General features: G+C 38.3%; 1 protein-coding gene and 1 long non-coding RNA gene across 13 annotated transcripts in view; one reads left to right on the top strand and one right to left on the bottom strand.

The window, feature by feature from the left end:
• Positions 1 to 1179, top strand: part of HECTD1 (HECT domain E3 ubiquitin protein ligase 1) — a 37886-nt gene extending 36707 nt beyond the window's left edge. For all 12 annotated transcript variants that reach the window (XM_056492078.1, XM_056492085.1, XM_056492087.1 and 9 more), the window contains one exon: positions 227 to 1179. In XM_056492078.1, coding sequence (XP_056348053.1) covers positions 227 to 364 — 138 coding nt within the window. In that variant the 3' untranslated portion in view covers positions 365 to 1179. The remainder of the gene's footprint in view (positions 1 to 226) is intronic.
• A 1231-nt stretch (positions 1180 to 2410) lies between these two features.
• Positions 2411 to 10168, bottom strand: LOC130253488 (uncharacterized). The gene is made up of 2 exons (XR_008840564.1): positions 10051 to 10168; positions 2411 to 3163 (listed from the first exon to the last, which is right to left on the bottom strand). It is a non-coding gene; the product is annotated as an uncharacterized LOC130253488 (long non-coding RNA).
• Between the last annotated feature and the right edge of the window lie 2955 nt (positions 10169 to 13123).

The raw sequence follows: 13123 nt of genomic DNA on the forward strand, positions 1-13123 counted from the left end.
ATTTAATTCATATATTTAAATATCAAACTTTTAATGTTCATATAAAGTAAATATATTTATAAATTGGCCTGTAGCCGATTTATAAATAAATTTATAAATTTGCTGATGCTGTTGTTTCTTGACAACTGGTGTTAGGTATGCAGCAAGTGCCATGAATTACAGGACTTTACAAGTTTTAACTTCCATACTAAGCACTGTGAACAGTAAAATTCTTGTTTTTCCTCAGGTTGATGCTACAGATGCAAGTTATCCATCTGTGAATACATGTGTGCATTACCTAAAGTTGCCTGAGTATTCTTCCGAGGAGATTATGAGGGAGCGTCTGCTAGCTGCTACCATGGAGAAAGGCTTCCACCTCAACTGAGCCGCTGACCGCAGCCTGGGACACGGAAGTGTTTTTGATACTAGCGAAGCCTCTTGTGTTTGTGTGCAAAAAATACGATCTCCACGCTGTGCTCTGACGAGACTTGCCTTTTTTTCACCTGTGAGGCTTTAGGAAAATGTGGAATGTTTGTTAGCTGCTAATGACAAAATAAATCCTTGTAACTACACAGCCAGCAAGAAATTGGCACAGAACACTGTGTGATGCTTCAAGGGCTTGCACAACTGGAAATTAAGGTGTTTCTGTTTGACTGTTCCAAAGAACAGATCATCAGATTTTCAGTGTTCACTGATACAAATTTCTAACAGTGTATTGTGTAAAGTTTGTCTTTTAATACCCTGTACACTACGGTTGCCATCACTGATCCCTGTTTTGCTGGCTTTAAGCTAACTGGTCAGAAACTTGCTTCCTTTAAAATTTAGACTTAATGGGCATCTCCAGCCTTTTCTTTTTTAATGGTGCCTGCACTATTGGAGTATTTTAGTGGGTTTTTGCGTATAATCATGCACAACCATTTTTTTTCTTCTTTTTCTTTCAAGTGGGAATATATTTTGATTTCTCAAATGCCCTGCTATAAAGATCAAATCCTTAAGTGTGTTTGTGCAGCTCAACAATAAAGCTATTAAAAAACACTGGTTCCTAGTGCAAGGCACACTTAAAGCAAGTTTTACTTTCGGTTGTATTTTCTTTGTATATTATAAACATTTATTTAACTTGTTGCAGTTTGAAGTTTAAAAAAAAAGCACCCAATGTGTAAGCTCAAAAGTAATCATTAAAATGTTTGCAACATATAAAAATGTCTCTTCTGAATACTTCATTAGTACTTACTAAATCTCTACATGTTCTGAACAACGTGCCATGCTTTTTTAAAGGTTTCAAAGAACTACATAAGAGAACTACTGATCTCACAAATTCATCTCTGTGTTCAAATATTTTCAGAGTAATTGGAACTTCTTAAGAATGCATCTGGCAGTGACAACCTGCATGTGGCAGGTTTTGGTGCTCTTCAGTGAGCCCATGTGACCTGTGACTATAGTTCTTCATTACACTGGAATAAAATCTAGGTCAGGTGATACAGCTGATTCAGCTTTATTTGAGGAGGACTGGCTGTCTTGGTGTTAGCACGTGATATTTATTGAAAAATAGTGTCTTACAGTAAGATAAAGCAAGATGACACTATGGTTTTAAAGATTTTAAAGTAGTTGACACCAGGTAAAAAAAAGGCTATTGTATGTAGTAAGTTTTGCTTTGTGCCAGTTTTCTTTGGTAACAACCTTTTCTCAGACCACTGCTGAGGGGCTTGCCAAAAGACTGCCTTGCACATACATATCAGATGCCAGATTGGTGCCAGATTTCTTTTCATGGCATTGTTTGTAGGACTTTACAGCATTGTTTTTTAGATTTTCCCTTATGCAGAACAGGAGGAGAATACTCACCATCCTGCCCAGTCCTGTGCCTGTCTTGCTTCAGACAAACACCTCTGTTCAGGTTTATGCAACTCTGCTCCAGTCCCAAGATCATCTTGTTTTGATACACATTAATGTGTCAAAGCCCTGTGGATTATTCTCACACACAACACTCTTTGCTCCTTAGACCCTGATTTCTGAGTGGTATTTATGTGACCAGTATGTGCTTTCACACAGAATATGCTTGTTCAGTATCAGGTTATAGGTAGGGTTAGGCTGGAGGTTAAGAAGAAGGAAGCAGATAACAGTTCTAGAAAGGTAAGTGGAAGATTGAGATTGCCAACTGTTCCCTGACTTGCACAGTAGTGTGCAGTGTGAATCAGCATGCTGGATGCCTGGGCATGCAACTTAGCATAGCTACAGCTTCCTGCTGAAAAAGAGAAATTTCATTCAGTACCTACCTGGTCCTGAGAACATGCATATCTTTTATTACTCATCTTCTGTAAGAGTTCTAATCCTGATGCATAGATAGCATATACAAGAGAAAAAGAAAATACACTGGTGTACTGGTGTAGTGGGAAAGATATTGTGTAATTTATGAAGCCAACATGACAAAAGAGCATTAAACTTACTATTTTAATTATCTTTTATTATTATTATAATATTTAAGTGCTAAATAATTCCAATTACAAGTTGCAAAGTATGCAAAAATATTTAGTACATCTGTAGTTTTCTTTTTGTGTCCTTGACTTGCATGTCAAAGGGAGGGAAACCATCTTTTTGATGAAGGATGAATATAGTTTAGAAGTGGGTATAAAAGTCATAGAACCATTATTAACAGTAAATTTGTTTGAAAATAAGTTGGTGCTTAAGGGAAGGAGTGAAACTCAGTTTGAATTTGTATTTCTTTGGTTTTTTTCTTCTAGGTCTGACATGATACTGCATAATTAAAAGTGATACCTAGTCAGTCATGGTAAGTTTCCATTTCTTCATCCTCAAATGTTTTAAAATTATTGACCATTCTAGGAAAATTTCTGCTGGGTCAGTGAAGCTGCATCTGAATGCATCCACATGTTTAGCTGTATCTTTCCCATTGGGTACACAAAGCATAAAAGAAATGGAAAATATTTTCCAACTAATTTGAATGTTGCATGAGTCAGTCTTGCAAGAGCAGAAAACTGCTATAGGCACATTCTTGATGCTTTTGCCATCTTTTGTAAAATGTCTTAGTCACACTTGCATCTTCCTAGCCTTCTGCCACTTTGTCCAGCACAAACAGAGGCGCGAGAATTCTGTTCCGGTTTGTTTCCACGATGCAACCATTTAGCACCATTTCATCCAAAATGATGTGCACTCTGTCCAAATTGAACATGATCTAGAAACATTTCAAGTTAAGTGTATTTTGAACAATGTGAAGATAATTCCGAAAAAAAATCTTAGGCACCTAGGTCTTTAATAAAAATGTACAGAAATAGGTATTTCCTAATTTATTCTAGTTTATTTACCATTATGTTAACAAAGCTAGGGACACAGTTCCACTGACATTTTTTTCTGATCACAGAGTGGTCAGAAGTAGACAAGTTGGAGCCCCAGCAGTATCCTGTCCTGCAATACAGTAATAGTACATAGTGGGAAAAGCCAGGTAAACTTACACTTAGATGTAGGTGGTTAATTTTACTGCCTGCCTGAGTGCCATGTATTGTCTGGATATGAAGTGTTATCAAGGGGTCATGGCCTTCAATACGAAGATGCAAAAATTCTGCATTCTTCAAAGAAAAATAATTCCCAAGTTGTTAAACACTAGATTCTCAAAATTTCCTTGCCCTGAATTACTAAGAGTATTTGATCTGCTTGGAAATAGCTTAAGAGGAGTATGCTGATACATAAAGTTGAGTCATTGATCTAGCAGTAAATTTCATAAAGAACAGCAGAAGTAAATAAATGGTTCATATTTTAAATAGTTTCTAAAATATATTTATAATCTCTAATATTCACCCAAAGGAAAATAAACTGGAGCAATATGAATTTTTACAGTTGTAATAAATGAAATTTGTCCATAAGCACATCTGTCTTTCCTTAACTTTAATAGCATCTATCTCAAAAAAAATTATGACAGACCCTCCAGGGGTATGAAGTGGTGGGCATTCATGACACATGAGTGCATACATGCAGATATGAGTGTCCAGCACGTCCACTGAACAACTGCCAAGGGTTATGCTGTGAAAAGAGACTCGGATGTTGTCATGTATCACCAGAACCTGGAATGGAAACGGGCACAGCAAAGCAGCTTGCTGAGTGCATCTGTTGTGCCTCACTGACATACATACACAGAGCATGAATAACTCTTTATCTGCTTTATCTCCACCTGTTGCTGCTCTTTACATGTGTTCTATGCTGAGCATGACAGATCTGCATTGCCTTCATTTTGTACCTTCTAAATCTTGCCCATGTATTGAGGACTGCTGCAGTGGAGCTAGCAAGACTTTGTACAGTAACTGATGAATACAGAACAGATAAATACCTTTCCCCCACTTTGATGAGTCTCTTGAGTGCCTTCTCTCCCACTCTGCTATTTAATGACACTATGAATTTAACTCAGGAAGACAGCCTGGTTTTGCTCTCGTCTTTGTATTTATATTAGTGGACTTCCCTGCTAATCAGTGGAGTTGCAAGAATCAGGTTTTTGAAAGCATCAAGAGTGTCCTCTGCTCAATATGATAAATACCAGTCTTATTTTTTGAACACGACTCAGGCATTGAAGACTACTCTGTCTCCTGACTGCCATTAGATCTGACTTTGGCAGGCAGCTGTACTGCTTTGCTAAAGAGCTGGAGCAGTGTCAGTACCGAATGAAAGTGACAACAGCTCAGGAGCCAGGTTTCTATGTATTTCTTCCTCCTTGCTGTGAGTGCTTTGGGCTGAACTTGGTGCTACTGTGTATTTGTGCAGAAGGGGAAGCAATTGTAACACTGCTCCAGCGGAAGTGTTCTGCTTGACCAAGAGCACAGCATGTCTAGGTACGTGCAGTAGCACAATTCAGGTCCCCAAATAACTTTTCTACTGCTTACTGCTAGGTGAGAAACTATAGCTGTCAGCAGGGTCTTGGGGATGGCCATGGTTCGTCATACAGTTTCTAATTTGCTGACCTAAATATAACTAGCGAATCTAATTCTACATTATTTTTTAAATACCAGACTTCTTCCTGAATCTGACCATAGGCCTGCATTGTTCCTAAAAATCAGACTTGTGTCTTTTGATACTGAGAAGCAATGCAGTCCTTACAACTTCAAACAGTCACCATTTTTATGGTACCAGAGACAAAGGTGGGAGCTTTACTTGGCTTGGCAGTTTAAAGATGGAAGACAAATTTCTTGCTGTGATAAACTTATTGAGTAAATCAGCCTTTACAGAAATGTCTTAATCTAAGAAGTTAGGATTCCTTCAGTACTGTAATGTGAGAATTTTTAGAAAGACAGCTGTTTTGCTGCTTAGTTCACCCCTGTCACTGCTCTACATTGGGCTGCGGGATCTGTTGAGAAAATTAGATAACATTCCATTCAGGTTTCAACAAGTGAGAAAGCCAACACCTCCTGGCTTTTAATTTTTACACTCTACCACTGATTTACACTGCCTCAGTTCCTAAGGCAGAGCCCAGACCTTCCTCTCACAGTTACAAAAATCGAAAACCCAGATGACTTAATCAACCAGGATCAGTGACAAGGCAGCAACCTGCCACTCCCATCTTATTTTTCTACATCATCCTGTTTAAGAAAACATTTAAATCACATCTAGCACTGGTTTTTCCCCTGCTGAATTTCCAGAAGAGCCAATACCATGTCAAAGGAGAACTGTACCCATGCCAGTAAGAATCATGGAGCTGTTCCACTTGGACCCAGTGTAGTTCAGTGAGATGTCAATTTCCCTGCAGGCTATTCCAGGTTATTTCCAAATGGGCTTACTCCATTGCAGAGAAGTGATATGACTTCTGTTCATCTCTAATGTGGTAATCTCACAGTCATCATTCCAGAAGCAGTAATTGAATCTGCAGTTTGAATGGGGATACTAATACCCTTCTAGAAAGATCTATCAACTTGATTTTGGAAAGTCCCAAAGCATTCTTTAATCTTTACCCTCAACTTAACATCCCTCTCCCTTCACCACACTGTTCTTGGCAAACAATTGGATTTTATAGGGAGCAACCCTGGCCCTTTTCCCCTTCCTGTAAGCTTCAGCTATGCTTTGTGGTTACATCTTGCCCAATACAGCTCAGCCAGTCAGATCTGAATGCCTTGCCCAGGGAGGGATATGTATTTGATCCTTAGCAAGGCTCATCCTCCCCACCTGTTACTTGTTTGGCAAGTGACCCCAAATTTCAGGGTTTAAAGCCCTGAAGCCATAGGTCCACACCCAACTGAAAGCAGCAAAGCAAACCAGTCTGAGCAGCTGGCAACAGGAAAAAGCTGTATTTGGTGTTTGCACTGCCATGTGCTCCACCCAGAGCTGTCATTTAAGGTCCTTCCAGTAAGGAATCCTGGCTGCCCACAAAAAGAACATTAAGGGACTTACACTGGATCCATGCAGAGGATAACAGGATTTTTTAAAACAAGAATGCAGAGGAGAACATGTTAATGTCTGCATGCCAGCCTGGGCAAAGGTGGGCTACCCCCCAGCTTTGGCTTCCCAATTTCTGGCAATGCTGCAGCAGCTGCATACCAAGCAGCAGAAGTAAATGTACCTACACAGCTGGCATTTTAAATGTTACAATGGCTTTTGGTAACTTAAAGAGCTCCCATTCCTAAAGACATTAATGGTACTTTCTGCTATCCCAGAGTTTTTATGGCAAATGCACACTAAGAAGAAGTACATGTGACACAAGTATTGTGTCTCCTTTCCCCAAAAGTTATTTAGACAGTTGAGCAGGGAAGAGGAGAAGGAAAGAAGGGGAAAAGGCACAGTTAGGATTTGCATGTAATAAATAAATTCTCCAGATGGAGGCATTTTAAGAGATCTCAAGGTTTTCCAGGCATGTAATTGAAGGGTGTGTCCAGGCTTAAGAGATGATGAAGTGCACCTTGTGATCACAGAACACACCCAGAAGCACACACAAAGGCTTTGTAGATTACAGTACAGGTACATATGGGGCAGATGGTTTGCTACTGAATATACAGCACTACAAACCCTTGATTTCCATCATGGAAAATTCATCTTCAACTAGAGATTAGTTGGAGTTTCTTCTGTATTTAGTCTAGACTCACACATTCTGACTTATCTTTGCCAACGTTCACTCTCAATAACTTTTAGCCTATCTAGTGGCAGGCATGTTTAAGGCACTGAAACCCATGAAATGCTTTCTTGACCATTTCTTCCTCAAGTGACTATGCTGATATTAAATAGGAGTCAAAGGTGCCTTCAAGTTCTGTGAAATTCTAGAACAACTAAGCTAATTTTAAGCTAGTCTTTACAGGTTTCCATTTCACCCACTTATGTTACAGTGCAAACTGAAGTGTATCCTTATAAATTCATCATTCAATTTTCTCACTCCTTAAATGCACTGTATTCTCAGTGTTATCTCACGGGGAACTGAAGAATAGTTGATTCACATGAAGTATTCCCTGTATCAAAACTTTTTATCTATCCTAGGAGGAGCAGCAGCAGCTAGTTGCAATGGAATATAATGGCTTTTTTGGATCAAGAAAACATTCTTCAGATGCCTAGTCCTAGAGTACTCTGTCACCCCCTCCCTTCCCACAAGGGGAGTATGTCTGTTTCTCTAGAACTTAATAATATGTCTTCAAGTAAGCGTTGCTTTACCAATTCAAGCAATAGAAAAGTTACCTTTAGTAATTTTAGAAACTGTCACACTTACCAGTGTTTTGTTCCCTATAAAGATGCTGTCCTAACAGTTGTGTTTTTATAGTTTCTTTTGGCCTAATCATAGCAAGAAAGTAGTTCCTACCCCACCCTAGCTGGAGTTTTAGTACAACAGAAAACCCCTCCCACTTATTTTATAGACAAAATGAGGCTTATATTAGTGCTATTAACACATTAGGGCATAACAGCCTGAGGAAAATTTCTGTGCTTGTTCATTCAGCTGGCCAAACAGCACTACTTACTGATATTTTAAAAACAATCCAAACAACTTTAGGAATGTTATGTCATTCCAGCCTAGGTACTCTCTAAGTGTGCAACTGACTCTCAAAATGAAAATGGACATCATATGATGGGTAAGTGGTTCACAATTCACACATGAAAGCTTCTGTAAAAAGCTGGCTATTCTCAATTACGTAGTCAGTCAATAGGTAATCTGTGTTCATTTTTGCAGAATGCATCAGAGAACTGTGCAATTGTTCGTGCATTGTTTAGCATCATACCTGCCTATGTTGTACATACCAACATGATGTATACATCCTGTTGGGAAGGATTCAGATCAGACCCAGTCCCCTGCCTTGTGCCACGGCACTGTTCCTGATATCTGATTCCAGACAGACATGAGCTACAGTGTGGATGTGCTGGATGAATTCAGCTGTGGACCTAAATGAAAGCTGGAGTTCTGCCTCTGCTGGAGCTGCATTGCCAGGAATACTGGGGTTATGCACTATGGCTGGGAGCTGCAAGAACCACTGCACGTGCTGCAGGCTTGGTGTGGGTTCCAGGGACATCTCAACTGTGTGATAGGCTCAGCCTTTGGATTTAACTGGGCTTTGCTCTGTGCATGGCTGAATAGCCTTGGTAATTAGGGTCTATTTTAAATGGGTTTTGAGTACATGTCATTTCCTGCTATTTTTTTTCATGTTAATAAACACTACTGGCTATATAAAATAGACACTATCACATTTAAAATAAACTTCCTATGGATCTGTACACAAAAATAATAGCAGAGACTCAGGAAATTATGAGAGTCTCTTGCAAGATACTCTGTAAACTAAGATTCTGTAAATACTACTTGGTGTTCACTGTTGCAGATCTTCAGAATATACCTTCTCCAGCAGATATTTTGCATTCAAGCTAACTGCACTGAGCACAAGAGTTAGTGTGAGACCATTTGGCAAAGACAATGATTTAATCATAGGGGAGGATATTTTCTTTCACATTTTGAAAGGCAGGTTGATGGTTTATTTCTTGCACTGCAATAATAGCTAAAGGCACTTGTCCAGATTGTTCTTCTGGGTCAGCTATTCAAGCTGTTGTCAAAAATAAATACAGTCCTGAACAATCCACTTCCTTAGTTACACCTCTGCTTTACATTTAATAAGGGAAGGTATCTCATTTCATTTTGACTATTTTAGGTAGCTTTTCAAGTTAAGAATTAAGCTCCCTATTATATATATATATAATCAGCAAATGAGACAGAGTTACAGCATGTAGCAAGCTTTCAAATATTTTCAAAAGTGAAATTAATTATTTCCTGTTGTTTTTTGTTTCATTTTTTTCCTTTTTCAGTAAAGAAGTAAGAACAAGAAAAATCACAGACTTTTTCTATGTTCTTCGTAAGTGGTAATTCATAAAGTAAATAAACTAAATTGCTTGACAGTACTTAATTGCAAGATGGCAACTGTGTTTCAGGTGTGTAACTGAAACTTTGTACCAGCAGTTCTGCATTTAACCAACAAAAAATACAAGCATAAGAACTGCTGGAGTAGGGTCAGCACGCAGTAGAATTGTAAGAACTCAGAAGACTGTGCTATGTTCTCCTGGTTTAATTTTTCCAGTGTTGTGTTTTATTTACTTACTGTTTAATTGTTCAGGACTGTATTTTACTATTTGTATTTGAGTGAGTTTTAAATCACATTTTAATTAATACCCTGCAAAACCTACACATGAAAATACACCACTGTAAGGGAAGGAATGGGAAAAGAAGTTAACACCTGGTTTCCTAAATATTCTCATCCCAGGTTTTTTCCCTCCTTCCAAAGATATAGAAAGTAAACCTCACTTCTTGCTTTCATGAAGCAAGATAAAGTTACAAACATAATTTTACAAACAGTGCTGCTATTTGGCTCAAGACAGAGCTGCATAATTCAGTTGTTATTACAGTAATTTCAATATCCATTTTATTGTAAACTCAAACTGAAACCTTAAACTGGTTAAGCCTGAAAGTTCCCCATGAATTTAACTTTTCATGTACTTAGTTCTCTCAAAGCAAGCTCTCTGTGTCTTACTTTAAATGGAACCAGGCTTTTCTTATTGATGGAGGATTTAAATAGGTGACCCATTTGAATATCAGCTATGCTTTCAGAAAGGTGCCAAAATGGTGCTACTTACTCCAAGTGCAAAACTGGTGAACATCTGCATTGACTTGAGTGACAGTCAGTGCTATGAAGACAGTATGAACTGGAACATCACCAAAAATCAATAATAAATTGATTTCTGATACTGAAAAGGATACATCTAATTCACTCTGCAAGGAAACGAAATAGGCAGCTATTAGTGACAGTTTGATCTCTTATCTCAAATCATCTCATTAAACATTACACATCCCTTTAAAGGATAAAGTCTTCAAAATAACAATAGGAAATTTTAGAGTGACTCAGATTTCTGTTCTGGACTGGACAATTACATGCTCTTACCTGCAACACTGCTTTGCTTTACATGTGTTCCCTGTCTCTGTAATCAAAGCTAATGTTTTACATAAAAAAAGGTGACTTGTAGGTCACCTACAAGTAACAATTTGAATATCGGCAGTGCCATCAGAGTGAGTGGGTGGAAAACCAGCAGCTCTAATCATGGCAATTCCATCCCTATATTCTCTTTTCCTCCTTCTGCAAAACCAGGACATTAATGACAAGTTTACACAGTTGAAGTTGTTGCTGCAGATCATTTCAACAGCAAAATCTAGACACTGTATATATGCATGGCTGTGGTAGTGGCTGCATATATTAGGAAAGGCAAGGCAGCTCCACATTTTGGACCCTTAGCACTTCTAAGTATTCTCCAGCCCCAGCAATACAATTTTTCACCAAGTCATCATTTCCCTTCTATTTTTGGATTTTCCCCAAGCAGTATTACTCATTTAACCAAAATGTCTGATTTAGAAGTCCTCGTGGTCTCTCTGCAGTCAGCAGAAGAGATGGGGATCTGCACCTGTTGACTCGGCACACCTGAGGCATGACTCACTTTCTTGAGATACTCATCGGTCTCCACTGCCAGTAATGGGAGCTTAGGATGACCAAATTTCTAACTTAGGTGCCTCAGTTAAATAACTAAGCTTAGAAAGAATTAATCACAGCCTTAGCACTTAAGATCATGCACAGTTGGGTGGAGATTCCCCAGTCTCCACTAAAAGATGGAATCTTTACTTGCTACCTTGAGAATTTAGTCTGATAACATGGTTTTCATTCATGGTCTAAACCTGGCTTTAAGGCAGAGTAAAGCTGGTAAGATTTATTGGTAAAATTTCTACTATTTCTGTGGTCCAAAGGTGATCTAAACTGGACTGGTTCTAGTCTACAGGCCTCTGCTGAGTAACTCTGACATTCTTCAATTAGAAGTTTTTAATGCATCACAAAAATTGCATTTTAAGGGCCTGGTTAGTTTAAGTTTTCTCAGCATTAAAAAGTTGTTGGAGACATTGGAATTATTCTGAAAAGTTTGCAGAATTTTTCCTGGGCAGCCATATAAAAGTGAAGGAGACTCAGAGTTACAAGCAATTTTGAAAGCTTTCCTCTAATTCCATTAATGTTTGTTCTCATATCTGAATTCAAGCTCTGTAAACTCCATTAGATAAAAATAGAGTACGTGAGAATGTTTAAAGCTCTCAAGTCTAAAAATAATAGATGACCAAATGTCCTTCTAGAGTGGGACACACGTTCTCCTTTCCCAGAGTTCTGCCTCCATTGCCATCATCATAATTTGGGATTCTGCTAAAATTCTGCAAATCTTAAACAGTAATCTGTAAAAGTACATATTTATACTTTCTTGTTCTGTGGTTACTGCCAGAAACCCCAGCTAGAATTACAGCCCTTGTCTTAATGGTCTGCCATTTACCGTGTTATATGACATTAAAACCAGAACCACCAAATGGCATGAGATTTCTTTTAGCACCCCCCTCTTAGGTTCCTCTAGTCTCAAACTCAAAATGCTATGGAAAATAAAAAAAACCCAAACCTCTGGTATGATGAACTCAGCAAATTTCTAACAGCTATCAGTGGCTGGGTTATATGTGTGGTCAAAGGATTATATGTATACTACATTTATATGTATAATAACTACATCTATTTTTGCTCTGCTTTAACTGAATAAAATTTGAGAGGTAGTTGGCAACTATTAGCTCAATCAGACAAATAAGATGTGACTAAATTTTATTGTGCGTTCCTGTGCTGCTGAGATCTAATTCCATTCCTGGTTATCACTGCTTAGGTTGGAACTACAATCAGCAATTTTAAGAGAATCTGAACTCAGTGCAGTCAGAAAGTGATATGCTTAGTACCAGCAGTTTCAATGGGCTGGGGCAACGTCAGTTGAGATAACAGCCTGAAAGATTTGCCAGGCATCTAAACAGTGAAGTGTGCAGATGACTTTTTCAAGCATGTCCTTGAATTCACAGAGGGAGCTCTGCCATGCCTGCTATGGTACTAGAACTGAGAAAGCAGTTACAGACCCTGCATACTGATATCTTGTATGTACAGTTACCAGTGTAATACCCTCAAGTACATGGACTACAGAGGAAACTATCCAGTCCTCTTTTCCGAGAGGGATATCCAACACAATTCAGTAAAGGTTAACTGAAACTCCACCAAAGTATGACTTCAGCCAATTTTTTTTTGTAACAAGATTATTAAAACCCCTATATTAAATAGCAAGTGTTCTAACCAGAATTACAATGCTGCATTTTCAAACTTTGTAAAAACAAGCAAGCAAAAAAAATCTCCCACCAAAAGGAACAATGTCATTTTAAGTGGAGCCATGTCTAATGTTGAATCCTTAACAAAATTACTATCTCTGTAATAGCTGTTTTATCAGATATCCACTCTTGCCTGACAACAATATGGGGAGTACAAGTACAGACTGGTTTTTGAGGTTTCTTTTGCTCCATTTGTCTGATCTTGTTCAATGAGAGTGTGCCAGTTCCCTGCTTCATGCTTACACCATCTTAATCGTGAATGAAGTTCATTTGGGGAATGTAATGCTATAAAGTGCATGAGAACTGCAAAGTAAAACCTCTGTATTTCTTTAAAACATATAAAATGCCCATGGCTAATTTAAGAGTATATGACCTAAAGAAACCCCATAAAACCCAGGCTTTTTTAGCAGAAATATTTCTGGTATTCCTTGTCTGATAATTTATAATCCATGCATACTTTTACTTCTCTGAAAAATCAGTTCATACTGCATTCCC

The sequence above is a fragment of the Oenanthe melanoleuca genome, chromosome 5 (assembly GCF_029582105.1).
Source record: "Oenanthe melanoleuca isolate GR-GAL-2019-014 chromosome 5, OMel1.0, whole genome shotgun sequence".
Lineage (NCBI taxonomy): Eukaryota > Metazoa > Chordata > Aves > Passeriformes > Muscicapidae > Oenanthe > Oenanthe melanoleuca.